Source organism: Haplochromis burtoni, unplaced genomic scaffold (genome assembly GCF_018398535.1).
Source record: "Haplochromis burtoni strain Fernald_Lab_line unplaced genomic scaffold, NCSU_Asbu1 Contig_586, whole genome shotgun sequence".
In the NCBI taxonomy this organism is placed as follows: domain Eukaryota; kingdom Metazoa; phylum Chordata; class Actinopteri; order Cichliformes; family Cichlidae; genus Haplochromis; species Haplochromis burtoni.
In genome coordinates, this window is record NW_024582947.1 from 128,287 (window position 1) to 148,301 (window position 20,015).

Genomic DNA, 20,015 nt, shown 5'->3' on the forward strand with positions numbered 1-20,015 from the left:
AGATGCTGCTGAGTTAACAGCTGGATCTGTCCATGGTGCTGAAACCGTGTTCAGGCCTCCGGATGTTTCTATCCTGGTTCACATATCAGCTGCATGCTTTTAGTTACACTGAGAGGGACATGTTTGCTCTTCATGGCTGATTTAGGAGAGTCTTTGTATTGTAACAGCGCTCAAATGATAAGCAAACTGCCGAGAGACGGAAAACAGCAAAGAGAGGGAGAGTCGAGGGGGTTGGGGGAGATGATGTCATAGTTTTTAGTCTGTGCCAAGCAGATGGCTGCAGCCGTCCTCCTGTCGCTTAGCTCCTGCTTCCATCTCCATCCCAAACATCAGCCTCAGCTCCGGTGACTTACAAGCGCTGGAAACGGAAGCCGTTTAGAAGGACACACAGCGGAAACGTCCTCGTGTGCGCTGTATGTGAGCGAATGATCCTCGAAGCATAGGGCCAGTCCAAATCTGATATGGACGAAAATACCGGACCAAGCACGGGGCTTCGATCGCTCTTCACTTTTGTCTTCATTCTGTATTATGACCAGACGACAGTGTGGACGAGCTAGTCCTGCCCAGAAAGGAGGAGGAGGAGTAGGAGACACACGCACAAGGGTGTCGACGGAGAGAGGCAGGAGCAGAGGAGCAAAGGCGGGGAGCAACGGGGGGAAATAGACTAGCTAATACATCAAGATACTGATAATGGCTGCTAAATCGGACGGGGTCCTGAAGATGAAGAAGAGCGACGTGGCCTTCACCCCTCTGCAAAACTCGGAGCACTCTGGCTCGGTGCAGGGACTCCACCCGGGCGGCCAGCTGGACTCTGCGGGCACCGGGGACGGGGATTTTGCCAACGGGGAGTCGCGGTGCTGCGGTGGGGGAGGCTCAAACTCGACGTGCCTTCGTCTGGGAAAAGGGCAGCAGAAATATACGGTGTGGGACTGCTTGTGGATCGTAGCCGCCGTGGCCGTTTATTTGGCCGATGTGGGCACCGACGTGTGGCTGTCGGTCGACTACTACCTCCGCCACGATTATTGGTGGTTCGGCCCGACGCTCTTTTTCGTTGTGTTGGGTTCCTTCTCGGTCCAGCTCTTTAGCTTCAGATGGTTCGTCCACGACTTCAGCACCGAGGACGGTGCCGATTCTGTCACCGATTGCTCCCTCATGGATGGGAATAAATTGCTTAGCGGCTCGGCCTCACACGGTGATGTTACTGCTCAACACCACCCGGCCACGCCGCAGAGGCAGGCGTCGACCGCCAGCAAGAACCCCACCACTAACAGCACGGCGAGCACAGCGCTGGGAAACAGGAATAGGAAACGCTCGGCCTACTACTCCTTCTGTGTGTGGTTCGGCCAGTCCGTCATTCACATCATGCAGCTGGGCCAGATATGGAGGTAGGATGGAGGCCTTGGGCTGGCGTGCAAATGTATGTCTTTAAAATATTTAAATGACAGAGCAGAGGGCTGCTTTTAGGACCAGCTGCCATCTTTAGCCCCCCCCCCCCCCCTCCACACACAAGCTAACAACAATACACACACACACTTTCAAGCATAAGTGTATGTTTCAAGTGCACACACCACACACACACACACACACACACACACACACATGTTCCTGTGTTTACCTCTCCACCCTGTGTTAAAAACACAGGAAACTAGCCCAGGCCTCCCAGTCACAAAGGTAGTGGTGCCTTTGTGGTACAACATAAAATGTTGTGGCTCCTTTCTGTTGTCCTTTAAAACAAATATAGATATATAACGACCAGACGCCACAATATTAGCGAGAAAGCACCATCAATCACACAAGTCCCTATGAGCAAGCTTTGGGCAACGGTAGGGAGGAAGAACTCTCGTTTCATAGGAAGAAACCTCCCGCAAAACCAGGACAGGGAGGGAGGGGTTTCCATATACAACAATCAGTCATAGAAGAGAAAGGTGAAGAGAAGGTTGGAGCATAGAGAAGCCAAGGAAAACGGACTGTTGATGCTGGCAACATTTTAGATATTTTAAACAAGAAATAATCAATACTAACTAAATAAAAAAGTAAATAAAACAGAAATAAGAAAAACTTTGATTGCAAAGAAAGTCTGCAATCAACTGCTCCTGTCCATAAGAGAGTTCACAATAAGGTAAACGCATGGAAGGAAGATTTTGAAATGTGGTAGTAGAAGAACTACTGTCGAAGCAGATTGGAAATCAGAAGCTCGAACAACAGCTAAATCCAAATAAGAGTAAATGATACCTTGAACAAATAAACATTCTTACAATTGCATAAAACCATCTTTTGCAGGCAATCCTGGGACACGTGTTAAAAGTGTGGGTCATGGGCAACAGCTCACAGGTCAGCAGGTTTGAGTCCAAGCTTAAGTCCTTTGCTGTGTGTCTTTCTCCCATTTCATCGTCCACTCTCCACTACTACACTATCTACTAAAGGCAAAAGGCTGAAAGAAAAGTTTCATTCATTAGTAGTAGACCATTGTAATATACGTTCACAGTTTGAACTAAACTGAATCTGTTGTACACGTTCTAAGGTTTGCACCTATAGACCTGAAGGAAGAAGGTGTTATAGCACTTTAATCACCTCTGACAAACTTTATTTCCGTTAATATTAACATTTTTCCTCCTTTATTCCTCTGGAAAAGCAGAGAGATTCAAACGATGCAGATTTACAAAATGTGCAACTTGTGAATTGGTTTATGCATTTTCAGCTCAGAGTGAAGTATGTGTATAAGTATATAGTTTGCAGCATAACTATGCTGCAATAGGCATAGGCTGCTGGGGGAATCCCATGATGCATTGAGTTTTTCCTTTCCAGTCACCTTTCTCGCTCACTATGTGTTAACAGACCTCTCTGCATTGAATCAGTATTATTGCAGGGTCTACCTTACAATATAAAGCGCCTTGAGGCGACTGCTGTTGTGATTTGCTGCTGTATAAATAAAATTGAATTGAATATTTGTCGGTTTGTGAGGCTCTGCCTTCTTCCTGAAACCAGTCAGAGTAACACCTTAAAATCTGGACAAATCATTTGTTGAGGTTGTTTGGTGTTTGTTTATTCACAGTGGATTCTAAGTAACCTAAATAACAAATATCTCCAACGACAAAGGAAGAAAGATTTCTTTCTTTAAAATGGTGAAATATTATACTGGCCTTGACAGAAAAGGCCCTGTTCCATGGTGAGATTGCTTTCTCTGTGTTTGTGCAGAGCAGGGCGGAGCCCTTATTTACAGACCTTTGATGCACAGGTAGGCTAATGCATCTGTTTTGTATTGGAAAAGTAACCACAAAGGAAAGGTTGTATTTTGGACACATTTTTGGATATCAGTTCTCATTGTTTTGTTTTTTTCCACAATGTGTTTTGCAAGCCTTGACCCAAACTTTCTGGTTAAAATGAACATAAAGTTCCTTTTGAAAATGTCTGACGCTTTTATTTGAAAAAAATCATGCAGTCCGGTTTCTTTGAAGGCGGCGTTTCTGTGCCAGACCCATAAAGGCGATTACCATTACAACGTATAATGTGGAAGGACAGACACAGGGCTGTAAAGCCAAATCTCAGACGGGGTTTGGACTTTGTGTTGTTTGATATACAAACAGTTTGTGGGACTTTATCATTTTCAACATCTGTTGGAAAAGAACAAATTCCAAGAGAATTACTGTGACTTATATGAATCCTTATGTAGAGAGTATATTAGCCTGTCATTATAAACACAATGGTAACTTTAGATGGGAGGACCTAAGGTGTTATTCACCATCCAATAACTTTATAAATAGTGCACACTGAGGTCCTTAAGGTAAGATAGAGCCTGATTCTTCAAGACCTTTAAATGCAGAGATAATTCTGGATTTAACAGGGAGCCAATATAAGAGATATATGCTCTGTCTTTATAATCCCTGTTGGTTCTTACTGCAGCTTTTTGAATCAGTCGAAAGCTTTCGGGGAGTTTTTATTTAATAATGAATTACAATAGTCTAGCCTAGAAGTAATAAATGCGTAAATGAATTTTTCAGCTTCACTGTGAGAGGACACGTTTCTAATTTTAGTGAGCTTGAACAAATGCCAGAAAGCAGTCCTGCATATTTGTTTAACGTGTGCATTGAATGACAGAGTATCTAGTTAGACACCGAGTGGCTGTAGCTCAGGTGGTAGAGCAGGTCGTCTACTGATCGGAAGGTTGGTGGTTCGATTCCCGGCTTCCCCTAGTCTGCATGCCAAATATCTTTGGGCAAGATACTAACCCGAAATTGCTCTCCGATGCGTTCATCGGAGTGTGAATGTCAGTTGTGCTTGTGTGAATGGGTGAATGCACAAGTTGTGTAAAGCACTTTGAGTGCTCAGAAGAGTGGAAAAGCGCTATATAAGAACCAGTCCATTTACAATAACCTGAGTTTTATCTGAATTTAGAAGCAGGAAATCAGAGGTCATCCAGGTCTTTGTCTTAAGTTTAACTAATGGTGTTGTCCTGTGAAACACCCAGGACCATGACATATCTGACTTCACGGATCGATAAGATCGATATTATTTGCAAAAGAATTAAATGCTATGCTATGCCTTTTAATTAACACTGCCAAAGGGAAGCATATATATTGTAGATAAAACTGGTATTAGCATAGAACTCTGTGGAATGCAATAATAAACCTGTATGTGTGAAGAAGACTCGCTGTTTACGTGAACACATTTGAATGTATTATGTGGAGTTTAAAGCTCTACCACCTGAGCTACAACCAGCCGCAGCTCAGGTGGTAGAGCAGGTCACCTACTAATTGGAAGGTTGGTGATTCCCCATCTCATCCAGTCTGCATAACAAATATGCCTGAAAGAACTTACAGGGCAAAAAAACTGAAGGGCTGGTTGTGTAAAGCGCTTCGAGTGCTCAGATGAAGTAGAAGAATCAGTCCATTTAGATGAAATTCAGACCATTGCAGCACATTTAACATCTTTGGCATGCTTTTATCTGCAGTTTTGAATGCTGCACTGAGGTCCAGCAGGACAAAGCTGAGTCTACTCGAGGAACCGTCACTAAAGCAGTTTCAATTCCACGATGAAACTTAACTGAAATTCTTTAAATAGACCATTCCTCTGCAGATGTTCGGTTAAATCAGTAAAAGCTGGGTGAAGTGGTCACTTTTTAAGTAATTGTTTAATTACTGCCACCTTAAAGGCTTGTAATACGTATCCCATTCATAGAGACAGGTTCATCGTATTTAAAATTGAAGCATATGAAAAGTTACCACAATTAAAATGAAAATAAAATACTGTCTCTCACTGATCCCGTACAAACCCTCCACTGCCTGGTTTAAGTTACTAGACTCAAAGATCCCAAAATATTTATGGAAAAATAAACCATCACAAAGAAGTTTGAAAAGTCTAAACACAGTGGTGGTCGAGAGCGACCAAGTTTTTATGTTTCAGAAAGATTAACTCAAGCTGCTTATACATCCCATGGCTGGGCCTAGAATAGAACAGAACAGTATCAAGCATCATAATTGATTTATGGCTTAACATAAACCCTCTGTTCTGTCTTCAGTTATCTCCTGTAAACCCATTTGGAACAATCCAAATATTTATGAGTAAAATGAACCAAAAAACATTCTGTCATGGCATCAGGAGTGGATAAAAGAAATCTAGAACATGTTATTCAACTTTATCAGGAACACATTTTAAAATATGGAATCGGCAACAACAGGTTTCTTGAATATCGACATTTTAAATCTTTTATGCAGGAAAGATTTAATCCCGATCAGCTGAACTTAGAAATATCTACAGATCAAAGCTTGTGGTCACAAATATGCTTTAATACCTTCAAAATGACTAAAAGTGTCATGGGCGTCTCACGCTGTTTCTTTTTGTTTGTTTGTTTGTTTGCTTTTTAATCCTGTCCTATATAACAGCTTTTGCAATCAGAATTATAGATCTGAATGCTTTTTATTGTCACTACACACGTACAATGAAATTTAGAGCAACTGTGGAAAAAACGGGGGTAAGGTGCACAGTTCTGTGGCACCATAAACATCTGAACAGCTTCAATATCAAATGTATACATATAAAACAATATTGTTATATATTTACAGTGTAGGTGATCGCACGTAAATTCACTCTTACAGAGTAGTGATGGTTGTTTGTGTAGTCTGTGTAGAGAGGAAGTCCTTTGATTGGGGGTGGAATGATCTGGATCCACTGTTGTGCCAAACACATTTTGTTTTGCCAAGAACAGCTCCTTAGATTCTCTACAGGCTCCTCTTGTTCAGGGCTTATCGGATTATTTTGTCATTTCTATCTGTGTTATTTCAGTCATTATACGTAGTATACAGTATGACCATGTCTAAGGCAGGACAGGCAGTAAAAGGATAGAGTAGAAGTAGAAATGCACAATGTCTCTTCAACTACGGCACCTGTAAGGAAAACAAACATGCAGCACCTGAAACACAGACATTTGAAAATGCACAGGTACATAAATCAACAATCTTTTTGTTGTGTGTGTGGCTCACTAGGCCTTGGTCCCTGTGGGACACTCTTCTTGAGTGTGGGGAGGTTTCCATCTCCACTGGTTGTTGGATGTGGGTACTTGCTGGCCCTCAGGCCTGTGGTCTGAAGTGGTTTGACCTCTTTGTTGCATGCTGGGGTTCCCGCCAGGTGTCAGGCAGTTCTTGGGCACCTAGGGTCCTGTGGCCCTGTTCTCAGCTCGTGCTGGGAGGCCGACTCCGGCTGGAGTCTGCTGCCTCCTGCTCCTGGTTCTCTGGTGCTCCTGCCTTTTGGCTGTGGGCACTCCATCTGGGGCCTCCCTCTGCTCCTCTGGGGTCTTGGCAAAACTGTCAGACAGGTCAGGTTTTTTAAAACGGATATTAAAAGAATGAGTCTTTGACTAAAGGTAGGCCTTCTCTGACCTGCTCTAATAGACAGGAGGAAGAGATTACTGAAGTTAACCCAGAAATATCAACAGGAGAGAAAGAATATAACTCAATAACAATAAATAATTAATAAATAATAGCGGGATGCAATGTTTCATCTGTGGGATGGTTATGGATCATTTTCTCTAGTGTTTGAAATTTTACCTCTGAAGAATTTTATGAAGTCATTACTAGTTTGGGTTAAAGGGATGGTTGGCTCAACAGAGCTCTGAGTGTCAGCCTGGCTACACCCTGGGTTGTTCTTATTGTCTTCAATCAGTGATGAATAGTAAGATGTTCTGGCTTTACAGAGGGCCTTTTTAAAATGCAACAGTTTTTCTAGGCTAAAAGATTTTCTACATTAGTGAGATGAGATGAGCCACAGTATCCAGACCTACATGCAGTGAGGATCTAAGACTATTAACAAGATAATCATCCTCAGTGGGAGGAGAGTTTAGGTAGCTGCTCTGCACTGTGCTGGCACATGGCATCAAGATAACAGTGGAGGAATTGACTTTTAGAAAGACACCAGCCACAGTGATGTGTTGCCCACTGCTGTGTAATCTGTTATTGTAAATTTAAATACGCAGCAGTGAACACAATTTCTTTGTTTAATTCAAGAGCACTTTGAAAAACAAACTGACCTGATACCAGCATATCTAAATAAAGGCAGCATGTACAAACAATGAAAGATACAAACTAAACTCTAAACATCCCAAAGACGCCTTCCTGCATAAACCGTTTCAATGACGGACGCTTCATATTTGCTTTACCATTGTTTGCCTTCTTGGCTAATCTGAATGATGTTATTTTTGTTAAAATACTGTATCGATATTTTCAACCTACAAAACTGTCCACGGTTCATCATACCATGAACCGTCATTGACTTGGCTTAAAGCTTAATCAGGTTAAGGTTTAGGTTAGCTTCTGTGAAACCGTGTGTCTGTTGTGGGTTTCACATTCAAAGGCTTATTTATCGACTGCTTACATTATTCATGCTCCTCCTCCTGCAGGAGGGGGACTGCTCGTGTGGTTACAGAGTCGACTGTTTGTAACAGCAAAGCTACAGTTTGCACATGGACAGTGAGCCAGGCTGTAAAATAAACTGCTGGTTGATAGACCCAGTTCTATGCTTTCATGAAAATAAGATCGCAGTTATATGAAATCTTTGACAGCAGTTCATCCATAAACTACCTAAAGTACATAACACCATATATATATATTTGTTATACTGCAGGATGACACTTCTCTATTACAACTATATGACTCCAGGGGTTGAAATAGCTGTTAGGGTTATTCTTGTGTTATTTGGTGATTTGTTTACTTTCTGAGGGCATAAATAAATACAGTGGGGCAAAAAAGTATTTAGTCAGCCACCGATTGTGCAAGTTCCCCCACCTAAAATGATGACAGAGGTCAGTAATTTGCACCAGAGGTACACTTCAACTGTGAGAGACAGAATGTGAAAAAAAAATCCATGAATCCACATGGTAGGATTTGTAAAGAATTTATTGGTAAATCAGGGTGGAAAATAAGTATTTGGTCACCTCAAACAAGGAAAATCTCTGGCTCTCACAGACCTGTAACGTCTTCTGTAAGAAGCTTTTCTGTCCCCCACTCGTTACCTGTATGAATGGCACCTGTTTGAACTCATCATCTGTATAAAAGACACCTGTCCACAGCCTCAAACAGTCAGACTCCAAACTCCGCCATGGCCAAGACCAAAGAGCTTTCGAAGGACACCAGGAAAAGTATTGTAGACCTGCACCAGACTGGGAAGAGTGAATCTACAATAGGCAAGCAGCTTGGTGTGCCCAAGGATATTTGGCATGCAGACTGGGGGAGTCAGGAATTGAACCTTCCGATCAGCAGATGACCTGCTCTACCTCCTGACCTACAGCTACAGCCACCCCTGAAACAGAGAAAGAATAGACAAGGGGACTGAAACAGGAGCGGAGACAATGGAGATAAAGGAAACTGGCAAACCAGTCTCAGATGACAGGCTATAAAATGAAAGAATTGAGTAAGCTGACGTCTCTGTAGCAGAATTAGAGGCTGAAAAAGGTTTGAGAAGGCTGTTGTAGAACATGGCGCTGTCTTGAAAACAAAATTGGAGAACATAGAAGTAGCATAGATGAAATAGATCTGACAAGACAGAAATGAGGACAGATAAAAGCTTTAAAACAGACTTGGGAAAGATATATCTGACAATCTAGTGCCATATACATGGTACAAAAATGATGTGAATAACTGGATGTTAACTGGGTCTTGATATAGAGCACTGATTATTAAGGGGGAAAAGGAAAGGGATGGTAAAAGACTGTTGCACAGTTAGCTAATTGGTGCCATTTATGTAGCAGAATTTATGGAAGTTGCAGCCCTTATTGACTGATATAATTCCCAGCTACACCTTGCTATTCATAGGTGGTAACATAGCGGATCATGGCCTGGACCAGACAGAAGGTTGCTCTGATTTTTCTGATCTTGGATTGCAAACAGGAACCTTTGGGAAGCCAAGAGTGATCACCCCAGGGCATCTCTGTGAACTTAGTAAAGTCATTCTGGTGATTTCTTGACTGCAGATTAACAGACTTGAACCACTGTTCCTGGAAATATGAATTTAAATGTGTGGCAAAGAAGGAAAAAGTGCACTGCGGTCGTGAGTTCTCAGAACCTGCTCTTTGAGCAAAAAGAACGACAACATCGCAGAACGTAAGTTTGGATAACATCATAGAAAGCTCGCGGCTCTCCAACGGGAGAGAGACCAGTGTTGGACTGTTAGAACAGCTTAGAAATTCATATGAGCTGTTTGCACTAAAGTAAAAACCTCCATCACTTCATGTGGAGACCCCTTCGGCGCCAGCTGCGGCCTCAAGGCTGGAGCTGAACAACAACACCCTGATAACGACTGTGTTTAGTCTGTTTCTTCCCACTCTATGCAAGGCCACCTGGGTTGGCTGGAAGACTGTTTACTTAGCCTGGCAGGGTGAAGGACACTGTCTCAGCTGAACTCTGGACACACACATACACACATATACACTGATATGCATACACTCATCCCCCCTCCCTTTCCAAACGCCTTCGATGCTTATTCCCTTCCGATGCTGACGGGGATCAAGGAGACCAGCGCACGCAGGCCCGGATGTGCTGTCTACACTGGCTGTCTCTCACCTTCACCCCCCTGCTGCTTGTCATGTGTTTCTTTGGTGTATTACGAGTTTTTTCATGTGCAGAGGTGTTTTTTTCTGTTCTCAAACTGATCTCCCTGTTGGAGCTCAGTCTGGGAGGAGTTATTTTTTTCTCCTTATCTTTCCTCATGTGGTGCATTTTCCATTGTTATACCTCTCTGACCTGTCTTCCCCATGTGACGTTTGTGTCATGTATGTATGGTCGGAGGGTAAGATGGCGCCGCCATTGCATGCAATAGGTCGGCAGCCTTATGAAATTTCCCCTTGTGGGACTAATAAAGGTATATCAAATCAAATCAAATATCAAATCAAAATGAATCAGAGGTTTTGACTGGAGCAGAGAGAAAGTTTTGCTAGCTGAGGTTACTGAGCAGGTTATGAACTGCAGTGTCATTTTGTTAGCTTACTTTCCCAGCAGTATTTGGTGGCATCTCTGTGGAAACCTGCTAAAGCTCAATGGAATGGTTTGGAGAAGATCTGCAGGATCTGGGCTGGAAATATTTTTAATTGATAGGCTGAGAGAAGGAGGGCCATGATAAGATGATTAAAGAAAAGCAGATAGAATATAAGACTTTAAAAAGTCTGGTTGGAAATGTACTGTGAGTGCCACATAATGTGGCAATGTATAAAACACAGAAATGAGAACACAACAGACACAGACAGAGAATATGTTTGGGGTGTGGTCCCAATCCTGAACTTTAGATAAAGGTTCATTATTTAGGACCAAAGAAGTGAAAAGGTCACTAGTACACAACCATTCAGTCTCCTCTGGAGCCACAGCTTCACCATGTGTCTGGTCCATCTGACCATGAATAGACTGCAGCTTAAATGCTATCAGCTCAGATTCAATTCTAAAATTCTTTACTGCAACTTAATTTCACCGTCCATTAGCATGCTGCTAAATGACTGTGTGTTTTGGTGGTAGTGGTAATGGGAAAGAGACAATGGAAATGAATGCTTCACAGACAGAGAGAGAATAAAATGTAGGCTGGAGTAATGATGCATTTCTTCAAAAGAGTGTTTGATTCAGGTAAAGACAGGAAAGGTTGAGCTGCAGTGTGCGTGCTTCTGTCCATGCTGCAACCCAACACAATAGATTTTCACTCTCTTTTTTTGTAAAGTTAAATTGGATGTGTTATAATGCTTTATATCAAGAATTTACTGTTTGACATGTTTGGTGTCCTGCGACCGTACTTTTCTTTCCCTGGTGAACACGTGGGTAGATTCAGGTTGTGGTTTGTTCTGTCAGAGGTTTCTTGTGCTGTAGAAAAACTTTCCTCCCTCCTGTGGTGAGTATCAGGTATCATCAACATATATACACTAATAACCTATAAAAGATGACACATCTCATTTACCCTGGTCAGTCTGTTTCTAGTCTGTTGTTGGGACCCAACCAGCACTGATCAGCATGAGACTGAGGCTGTGTCCGGTCAGTAAAAAACAACTTAAATATAAATACAATCAGTGTTTATATTTAAGTCAGGGCAGCTGTGGCTACAGTGTAGCTGCCATCACCAGGGTGTGAATGTGTGGATGACTGAATGTCGTGTAAAGTGCTTTGGGGTCCTTAGGGACAAAGTAAAGCGCTATACAAATACAGGCCATTTACAAAGAAAGAACAATACAGTATCCACATCTGCACCAAATCTTCAGCAGTCTTCCACACCAGCCTATTAATCAACCAAAGACCAAGACAGACTTTTAATTCATTTGAAAGCCTGATGCTTAGCCTCGTCCACCCCAGCTGTGAAACTCAGAAACCAGTCTTACTTGTTATCATCTATCGTCCACCTGGGCCTTACACAGAGTTTCTGTCTGATTTCTCAGACTTTATATCTAATTTAGTTCTGAGCTCAGATAAAATAATTATTGTGGGTGATTTTAACATCCATGTAGATGCTAAAAATGACAGCCTCAACATGGCATTTAATCTGTTATTAGACTCAATTGGCTTCTCTCAAAATGTAAAAGAACCCACCCACCACTTTAATCACACTCTAGATCTTGTTTTAACATATGGCATAGAAACTGAACATTTAACAGTGTTTCCTGAAAACCCTCTCCTGTCTGATCATTTCCTGATAACATTTACATTTACAATAATTGATTACACAGCGGTGGAGAGTAGACTTTATCAAAGTAGATGTCTTTCTGAAAGCGCTGTAACTAAGTTTAAGAATATAATCCACCCACTGTTATCATCTCCAATGCCCTGTACCAACACAGAGCAGAGCAGCTATCTGAACGCTACCCCAACAGAGGTCGATTATCTTGTTAATAATTTTACCTCCTCACTACGTACGACTCTGGATACTGTAGCTCCTGTGAAAACTAAGGCCTCAAATCAGAAGTACCTGACTCCGTGGTATACAGTGGTCCCTTGTTTATGGCAGGAGTTACATCCTGCCATAAACATCGCGATAGCTGAAATCTCCAAAGTAGCCAACTTTATTTTTTACAGTTATTTCTGATGTTTTAAGGCTGTAAAAGCCCTCACTACAAACTTTATACACTTTTCTCAGACAGGCATGAACGCTTTCACACTTTTCTATCTTGTTTAAACGCTCTCAAAGACCTTTGCAGAAAAGTAAGTCCAGTATTATAGAATGAAACCAAAGGCACCAGCAGGTGACGACATTTCGCCGACGTTGTTGTGTTTGTTGTGGAGAAAACTTACAAACATAAAGCACTTCCGAGTCACACTGCTAACAATCAAAGATTTATGTGAATTTGACAAGCTGAATGCAGTCTGTACTGTACAGGAGACACAGCACGAGAATAATTGGCAATGGTCTACCTACAGCCAATCAGGATGCAGAGCACAATGCGCTGTAAAAAAGAAAAAAGAAAAAAACATGCACAATTGCACAACCAAAATAATCTGCGAAACAGCGAGGCCACGAAAGGTGAACCACATTATAGCGAGGAACCACTGTACTTCTCAAACACGTAGCCTAAAGCAGATAATCTGTAAGCTGGAGAGAAAATGGCGTGTCACAAATTTAGAAGATCATCATTTAGCCTGGAGAAATAGTTTGTTGCTTTACTTAAAAAAAAGAAAAGAAAAAAAAGCAATGCTGAACTACTGTAATTCATTATTATCAGGATGTCCTAAAAACTCCCTGAAAAGCCTTCAGCTGATCCAAAATGCTGCAGCAAGAGTCCTGACAGGGACTAGAAAGAGAGAGCAGATTTCTCCTGTTTTGGCTTCATGTTAAATCCAGAATTCAAAATCCTGCTCCTCACATACAAGGTCTTAAATAATCAGGCCCCATCTTATCTTAATAACCTTGTAGTACCATATCAGCCTATTAGAGCACTTCGCTCTCACACTGCAGGCCTACTTGTTGTTCCTAGAGTATTTAAAAGTAGAATGGGAGGCAGAGCAGCATGTCTTTATCCTTTCTACCTCCCCCAATCACAGCAGATGGCCCCGCCCCTCCCTGAGCCTGGTTCTCCCGGAGGTTTCTTCCTGTTAAAAGGGAGTTTTTCCTTCCCACTGTCGCCAAAGTGCTTGTTGGGGTTTTCTATGTATGTCAATACAATTACAATATAAAGCGCCCTGAGGTGACTGTTGTTGTGATTTGGTGCTGTATAAATATATTGAATTAAATAGCGTGGGTTGTCTATCGATTCAGTGCCTGGCTGTTTGAGTCTGTGTGTTGAGGTATTCTTGTGTAAGATACTGAATCCCAAGCTGCTTCATTGAGGGCAATTTGTATGAAAACATGGTGCTAAAGGATAAAAACAGAAGGTGCTTGGGTGTTTGAACAATAGTAGTAAAATTATTTTTAGTGCTCAGTTAGAGAAGAAAAGCACAATACAATATATAGACTGTGTGTGTGTGTGTGTGTGTGGTGAGAGAGATGTGCTTAAAAAGCTGTTAAGGGTCATGAAGGAACAGGTGATGCACATCAGAGCAAGCATCCAGGAAACATTAAAGGCCAAGTGAAAAGTGTAAACTGGGAGATTCTGTTAGTACAACAAAATAAAGCAAAAACACTGTGAAAAGTCTTTTGTGCGCTCTGCTGAGAAGGTGATTGGCTGCAGACTCCCATCTCTGCAGGACCTGTATACCTCCAGGACACTGGGGCGTGCAGCTCGGATCACAGCTGACCCTTCTCACCCTGGACACAGTCTGTTTGACCTGCTCCCCTCAGGCAGGAGGCCTATCCGGTTGTTAAGTGATGACGTGACGAATCCTACTTCCGGGCCTAAAGTAGTCTGCGTTTAATATGGCTTTTGTGTTGTTAACATGTTTAATGTTTTGTATTTTCTTCTATTTGATCTCAAAAAGCTCCTAAAACAGTCAGTGATCACTGTTGACCTCCCTCGGCTTTTATTACCACTAATCATTTATTTAAGCTCAGTTTTTAAAACCTTAGGATGTAACTACAGCCCAGCCCATGCAGCAGTATATGAATGACTAACCTCGTATTGTGGATGGATTATCTCAGTTGTTCTCCTGGCTGAAGTTTGGTCCTTTTACAGCATCCTGCCATGCGATTACATTTGTTCCTGACCACCGAGAACACTCACGTTAACTTTTATCAGTGGAAAAAAAGTTAGCTTGTTTATATTATGCTAACATAGCTGTGTCGCTAGCGGTCACGTAGCACATCATTATATACCAGCTAGCCCAACTTCAGTAACCCTACAAACGTCACTGCTGTTTAGTTTTCTGTCTTCATTTATGCTGGAAGTGATAGCAGAGCTGTACGTTTTAATTTGTTTCCAAAACCCCGCAGTCAGGACATGCTATATTGTATTTAGATAGAAGCTAGCGAGCTAACTCCCTGCTAACTTCTAACTCCGTTAAATGTCATAAATTCCGTTTTCATGGATGCCTGGATGTTAAACTCAATTGTTACACCTGGTAGAGCAGAACGCTGATCATTTTATTAAAGATGAAAGACTTTAGACAGTTTTTCAACTCTCAGTAATGCCATAGTGATCGTTTGATATATGGACCTGCAGCGGAGTTTAGGCCCAGACACGGCTAGTGACGTCAGACTGAACAACCGGATAGAACAGTTTCTTCCCCTCTGCTGTTGGACAATGAACAATACACCACAAACACATGACCCGATACTGTGTTCTCTGCATCTGTTCCATTTTTGCACTGATCATCACCTGCATTCATGTATATATTAATCTGCTTAGCACTTTTAATTTTTCTGTTTATTTAAGTGTAAACCTGCTCAACATTTGGCATTAAAACCCTTTCTGATTCGGATTCCCACAAAATCATTGAATGATCTGGATGAGACGTCTCAGTAATATTTTTGCCATGAAGTTTTATGCTATGGGACCAGAATAGATTATCAAAAGTAACCTTTAACTGTCTTCATATGTCAGTTGGCAGCAGCCTTGTGTTACAGATTATCAATGTTTCTATCGTTAGAAATTAATAACATTATTATATACATTTGTCCAAATTTCCTTCCATTTGGTACATCCAAGAGAAGGTGAGTGATAAAGTTTGGATTTCAGAAGAGTTGATGTACTGTGCTTGAATGTTTGAGCATGCATGGTGGATGTTCAAGCACTGTACTTTTCCCCTCAGGTATTTCCACACCATCTACCTGGGTGTTCGGAGTCGTCAGGGTGCTGAGACGGAGCGCTGGCGTTACTACTGGAGGATGGTCTATGAGTTTGCAGATGTGAGCATGCTGCATCTACTGGCAACCTTTCTGGAGAGCGCTCCACAACTGGTGCTTCAGCTGTGCATTATCATCCAGACACACAAGCTCCAGGCTGTGCAAGGTAGTAGCCCCACACACATTCAAACAATGCTGCACAATTGTGTGAACATACTGATGCCAAACATTTTTATATATGACTTGTATTTTTATAGCGCTTTACTTAGTCCCTAAGGACCCCAAAGTGCTTTACACTACGTTCAGTCATCCACACATTCACACACTGGTGATGGCAGCTACATTGTAGCCACAGCCATCCTGGGGCGCACTGACAGAGGCGAGGCTGCCGGAATAGCTGGGGCACACGGCAGGTGCCTACAGGCACTCCAAGGTGTTACGGCCAATCTGACTGATTTGTTGCACTCTGACCACCACCAGTAGGCAACGGGTGAAGTGTCTTGCCCAAGGACACAACGACCGAGACTGTCAGAGCTGGGGCTCGAACCGGCAACCGTCCGATTACAAGACTAACTCCCAACCCTTGAGCCACGATCGCCATGATTGTAGCTGAAGCTGGTAGAGCTAGTTGTTTGTGTGTACATGCTATCTTATGGATAGAAATGATTCTTCAAAGTCACATGTGAATTTGAATTCTGCCTGTAATTCTGTGTATAGACAGAATTTCTAGGTGCAGCCAGCGAGCAGAGGGTTTGTGGTTCAGGTGACTCAAGATCACAACTGTGGTTTTTGCAGATTATTTGATTTTGTTGGCTTCATTTAGCCATTTATTTAGCCCTCATTTATGGTCTTGGTAGAAATGAGCTTCTCCAAATCAAAGAAAGCTAGCTGAGGTGGTTCAGACATCAGGCAAGGATGCCTCACAGGCACATCCAAGGTGTTATGGCCAAGTCTGACTGGGAACCTGCTTGTGAGTTTTACCAGTATTTCTGATTTGTTGCACTCTGAACTTTAATTCTCAATAATATAAATGAATAATTCTCTGATTCCGTTAGCTTTAAAACCTTTTCAGTCAAATGGCTGTAGTTAAACATCCAGTTCTCTCACCCGGGGCGTTAGTTCATCATCCTGGATGTGCAAGACTTGCTGCAGTGTCATGGTCATGTAATGTCCATTTCCTAATTATGCAATAACCTGTGAAGCAGATGAAAGATCAGGACGTTTTTTTTAGTAGCTTAGCACTGAATCTGGAAATATGAGGCCCAAAGAAAAGTGTGTGCTAAAAAATAGCTAAAAAGAACAATCAAAGAACTTTTACTTGGTCAAGAAAAAAACATTTACGGCATCTACCCCATGACTAGAAAACTCTGGAGGAGAAAGTCTACATATCAGGGTTTTTACAACAAGATGCACATGATGAAACGCTTACTGCAAAAACAACCAATGAGTTTCTCTAGACAAAGACGTTGGATATCTTGTTATGTTGCTGAACATGACAAGATGTGTTACAGTTCAATTTTATTTATATATATTTTATTTATATTGCACCAAATCATGAGAACAAAGGTTCTAATTATGCAAATGATTCAAGGTGGAATAAGAATGCTCTGGAGCAGTATCTGTACCTGCTGCATTCATCTTTCCAAGTGTGGTGTCAGGTTTATATTGTTGATTGTCATTTATGCTTAGAAATATTTATTCATATATGCTTAGAGTTTTATAATCGATTGCATAATGATAGAGGTCTGATCCGTAGCAGCCTGCAAAGACTCTGTGTGCCTCTGTGACAAAGTGGAGGAGCAGTTGCAATGCTCTCCATTTGTCCCATATGTGTTTACCTTTTTTTGCACATTGTACACATTATTCTGTTTCTATGTATTTGCTATGATTTGCTATTTGTCAAGTAACATTGCTTCACTCACTATCCCGTTTTTGGTAGCGTTTTGTTGCCGGAAATCAAACATGCTGCAAATTAAGGCAAATACTCAGTTACATGTTTCTTTATATTTTATTATGTTACAGATTAAGTCATTTGTTCATACTTGTCTTTTCAGTCTTCATGAGGGTCAGGTGTGGGGAAACGCCCGCCTGGCATTTCCTCATTTTAAAGTCCTGATGATGTCACATATGACATCAGCAGGTCAAACCAAGTGGAGGGGTTTCTTTTTCCATAGAGATGCTTCCTTTTGTTTGTGTTAAGGTTTAAAGAGATTTGTTGAATGTTTTTCCTTTCGTTAATACTGCCATTTAGTTGTGTAAATGTGCATGTTAGAAGTGTGTAGAGGTTTTGTGTTTTTAGATCATCTGTGTAGAGTTTTAGATCCCTCAGTTGAGTGAGTGGTACTGGCTGGGCAATTGGAGGGAAATTGATGGCCCTATTTAAAGCCAGTCTCTTCCAGTGCAGCAGGAGGAGAGGTGAGTTGTGTTACCAGAGCCATGTTGGGTGTGAGTTTGTTAATGGTTGATATTTTTTGGGGGGGGTGTAAGTTACACATTAAATTAACCCCTGGTAGAACTTCAAAATCCCATCCTTTCGTGAACCTCGGGACCAAAAATGGTCCCGCCCCAAAAGTGCTCTAAAAATGTTATATATCAATATTTTTTTCTACTTTAAATTAGTCAGTCTTTTAAAACTACTTCTGCTTAAAATATCCATGTCAAGTTTTAATTATATTTTCATTGTTTTAACCCTTTAAATACCAGTTTGGGTACATGAGCGCCCTGTTTTTTTACCCCAAAAAAACAAAAAACTTAAATATTTTCCAAAAATACATTTGAAGTAATATTTGTTTGTTATTATAATTAGGCCTTTAGATGGACTAAAGATTGGCACCAACAGTCATTTCGATCGCCTTTTATTTTTTTTCCAGGAGCGCATTTCATAAAATGCACATTATCGACCACGCCCGAAAAAGTGCACTGTAAAAAATTTATATTCATTTTTTTTCCACTTTAAATTGGTCAGTCTTTTAGACCTACTTCTCCCTGAACTAGCCATGTAAAGTTTTAATTATATTTCGGGGGTTTTAACCCTTTTGATCGCAGTTTAATTACATGTGCGCACCGTTTTTTTTAGCCGCCCGAAACAAAACGAAATATTTAAAAAAAAAACACTTTGAATTAATATTTGATTGTTAGTTATAATTAGGCCTTTAGATGGACTAAAGATTGGCAACAACCTTCATTTCGATCGCCTTTAATTTTTTTTTTCCGGACCAGAAAATGGTCTCCAGGCGGCAAATGCTACTCCTTTAAGCCGGAATCAGTGCATCCCTCCCGGGTTAACTCCCGACGATGACCGGGGCATGTTGCGTCGGATCCCTTTTTCCAACACACACTTCCGGTACCACGTCACAACAAATACGTCATTTCCTGTTGATTTGAAAAAAAATTACACCCTCAAACGCTCCTAGTGGCCGAAAATGGTCCCGCCCGATCAGCGGGCGAAGCTGCTGCTGCACGCCGAAATTGAGGCTTCATTCCCCGCAGGTCTTTCTAAGCAGCCCGCTGTTGTCGGCTGTTTTCGAGCCCCGGATCAAATTTGGAGCAAGGGCGCCACATGGTGGATAAATAAAAAAATTACAATTCCAAGGCCTCTTGTCCAAAGCAAAAGCGAAACCTAAGCCGTAACCCAGATATTAACGGTCATAATTCTGCAGTGAAAAATAGCGTTTATAAAGGGTTTCAATGGGGCAGAAATCGGCCACGAGGTTCGATAGTGGATGTATGCCTTTTATTCAGCCATTTAAGCTCATTTTAAAAACTCCGACTGAATTTCAAAATAAAATGGGAAAAAAATTCATGTTAGAAAATTTGGCTATACTCCATTAAACACAGTGGAAATGGCGTGGAAACGTAAAACGCAAAGGCCACGAAATGGTCCCAGGTTCGACCAGGTTTTAAGTTCACTGTAAATAAATTGCTCACCTCTGGAAATCTGAAATGTCTGCGTAGTCTGCTTCCCACCACCTTCCTTGATGTTCGAGTCTGACTACTTCACAGCCTCCCAGAGTGCTCTGGCATACACATACATCTTAAGGTCATGAGAGAGGTCGTACCTTCTCTTACTGATTTATGGTATAGGAGGACACCTGCTATGTATCTGCTTAAGTATAAGTGCCTTTTGTTTAGGTGGACCGCTGGACTCCTGGGACCAGCTTTGGGGAGTCATTCACAGGATCACATCTTGACACGCACACACACACATACCTACACGACACACAGACAAAGTACTCTTTGTTCTCATGTATGCCTATGTAAGACGTCATATGTTAATGAACCTATGCATATTCATATAACCACAATAGAGATCAACAGACCACGTGACTTTCGCGCATAATCTCTCTCTTTTT

General features: G+C 41.7%; 1 protein-coding gene across 1 annotated transcript in view; it reads left to right on the plus strand.

The window, feature by feature from the left end:
• Positions 1-6: 6 nt before the first annotated feature.
• xkr4 (XK related 4) overlaps positions 7-20,015 on the plus strand; it is a 24,394-nt gene continuing 4,385 nt past the window's right edge. The window contains exons 1-2 of the mRNA XM_042214550.1: positions 7-1,385; positions 15,630-15,829. Coding sequence (XP_042070484.1) covers positions 691-1,385; positions 15,630-15,829 — 895 coding nt within the window. The 5' untranslated portion in view covers positions 7-690. The remainder of the gene's footprint in view (positions 1,386-15,629; positions 15,830-20,015) is intronic.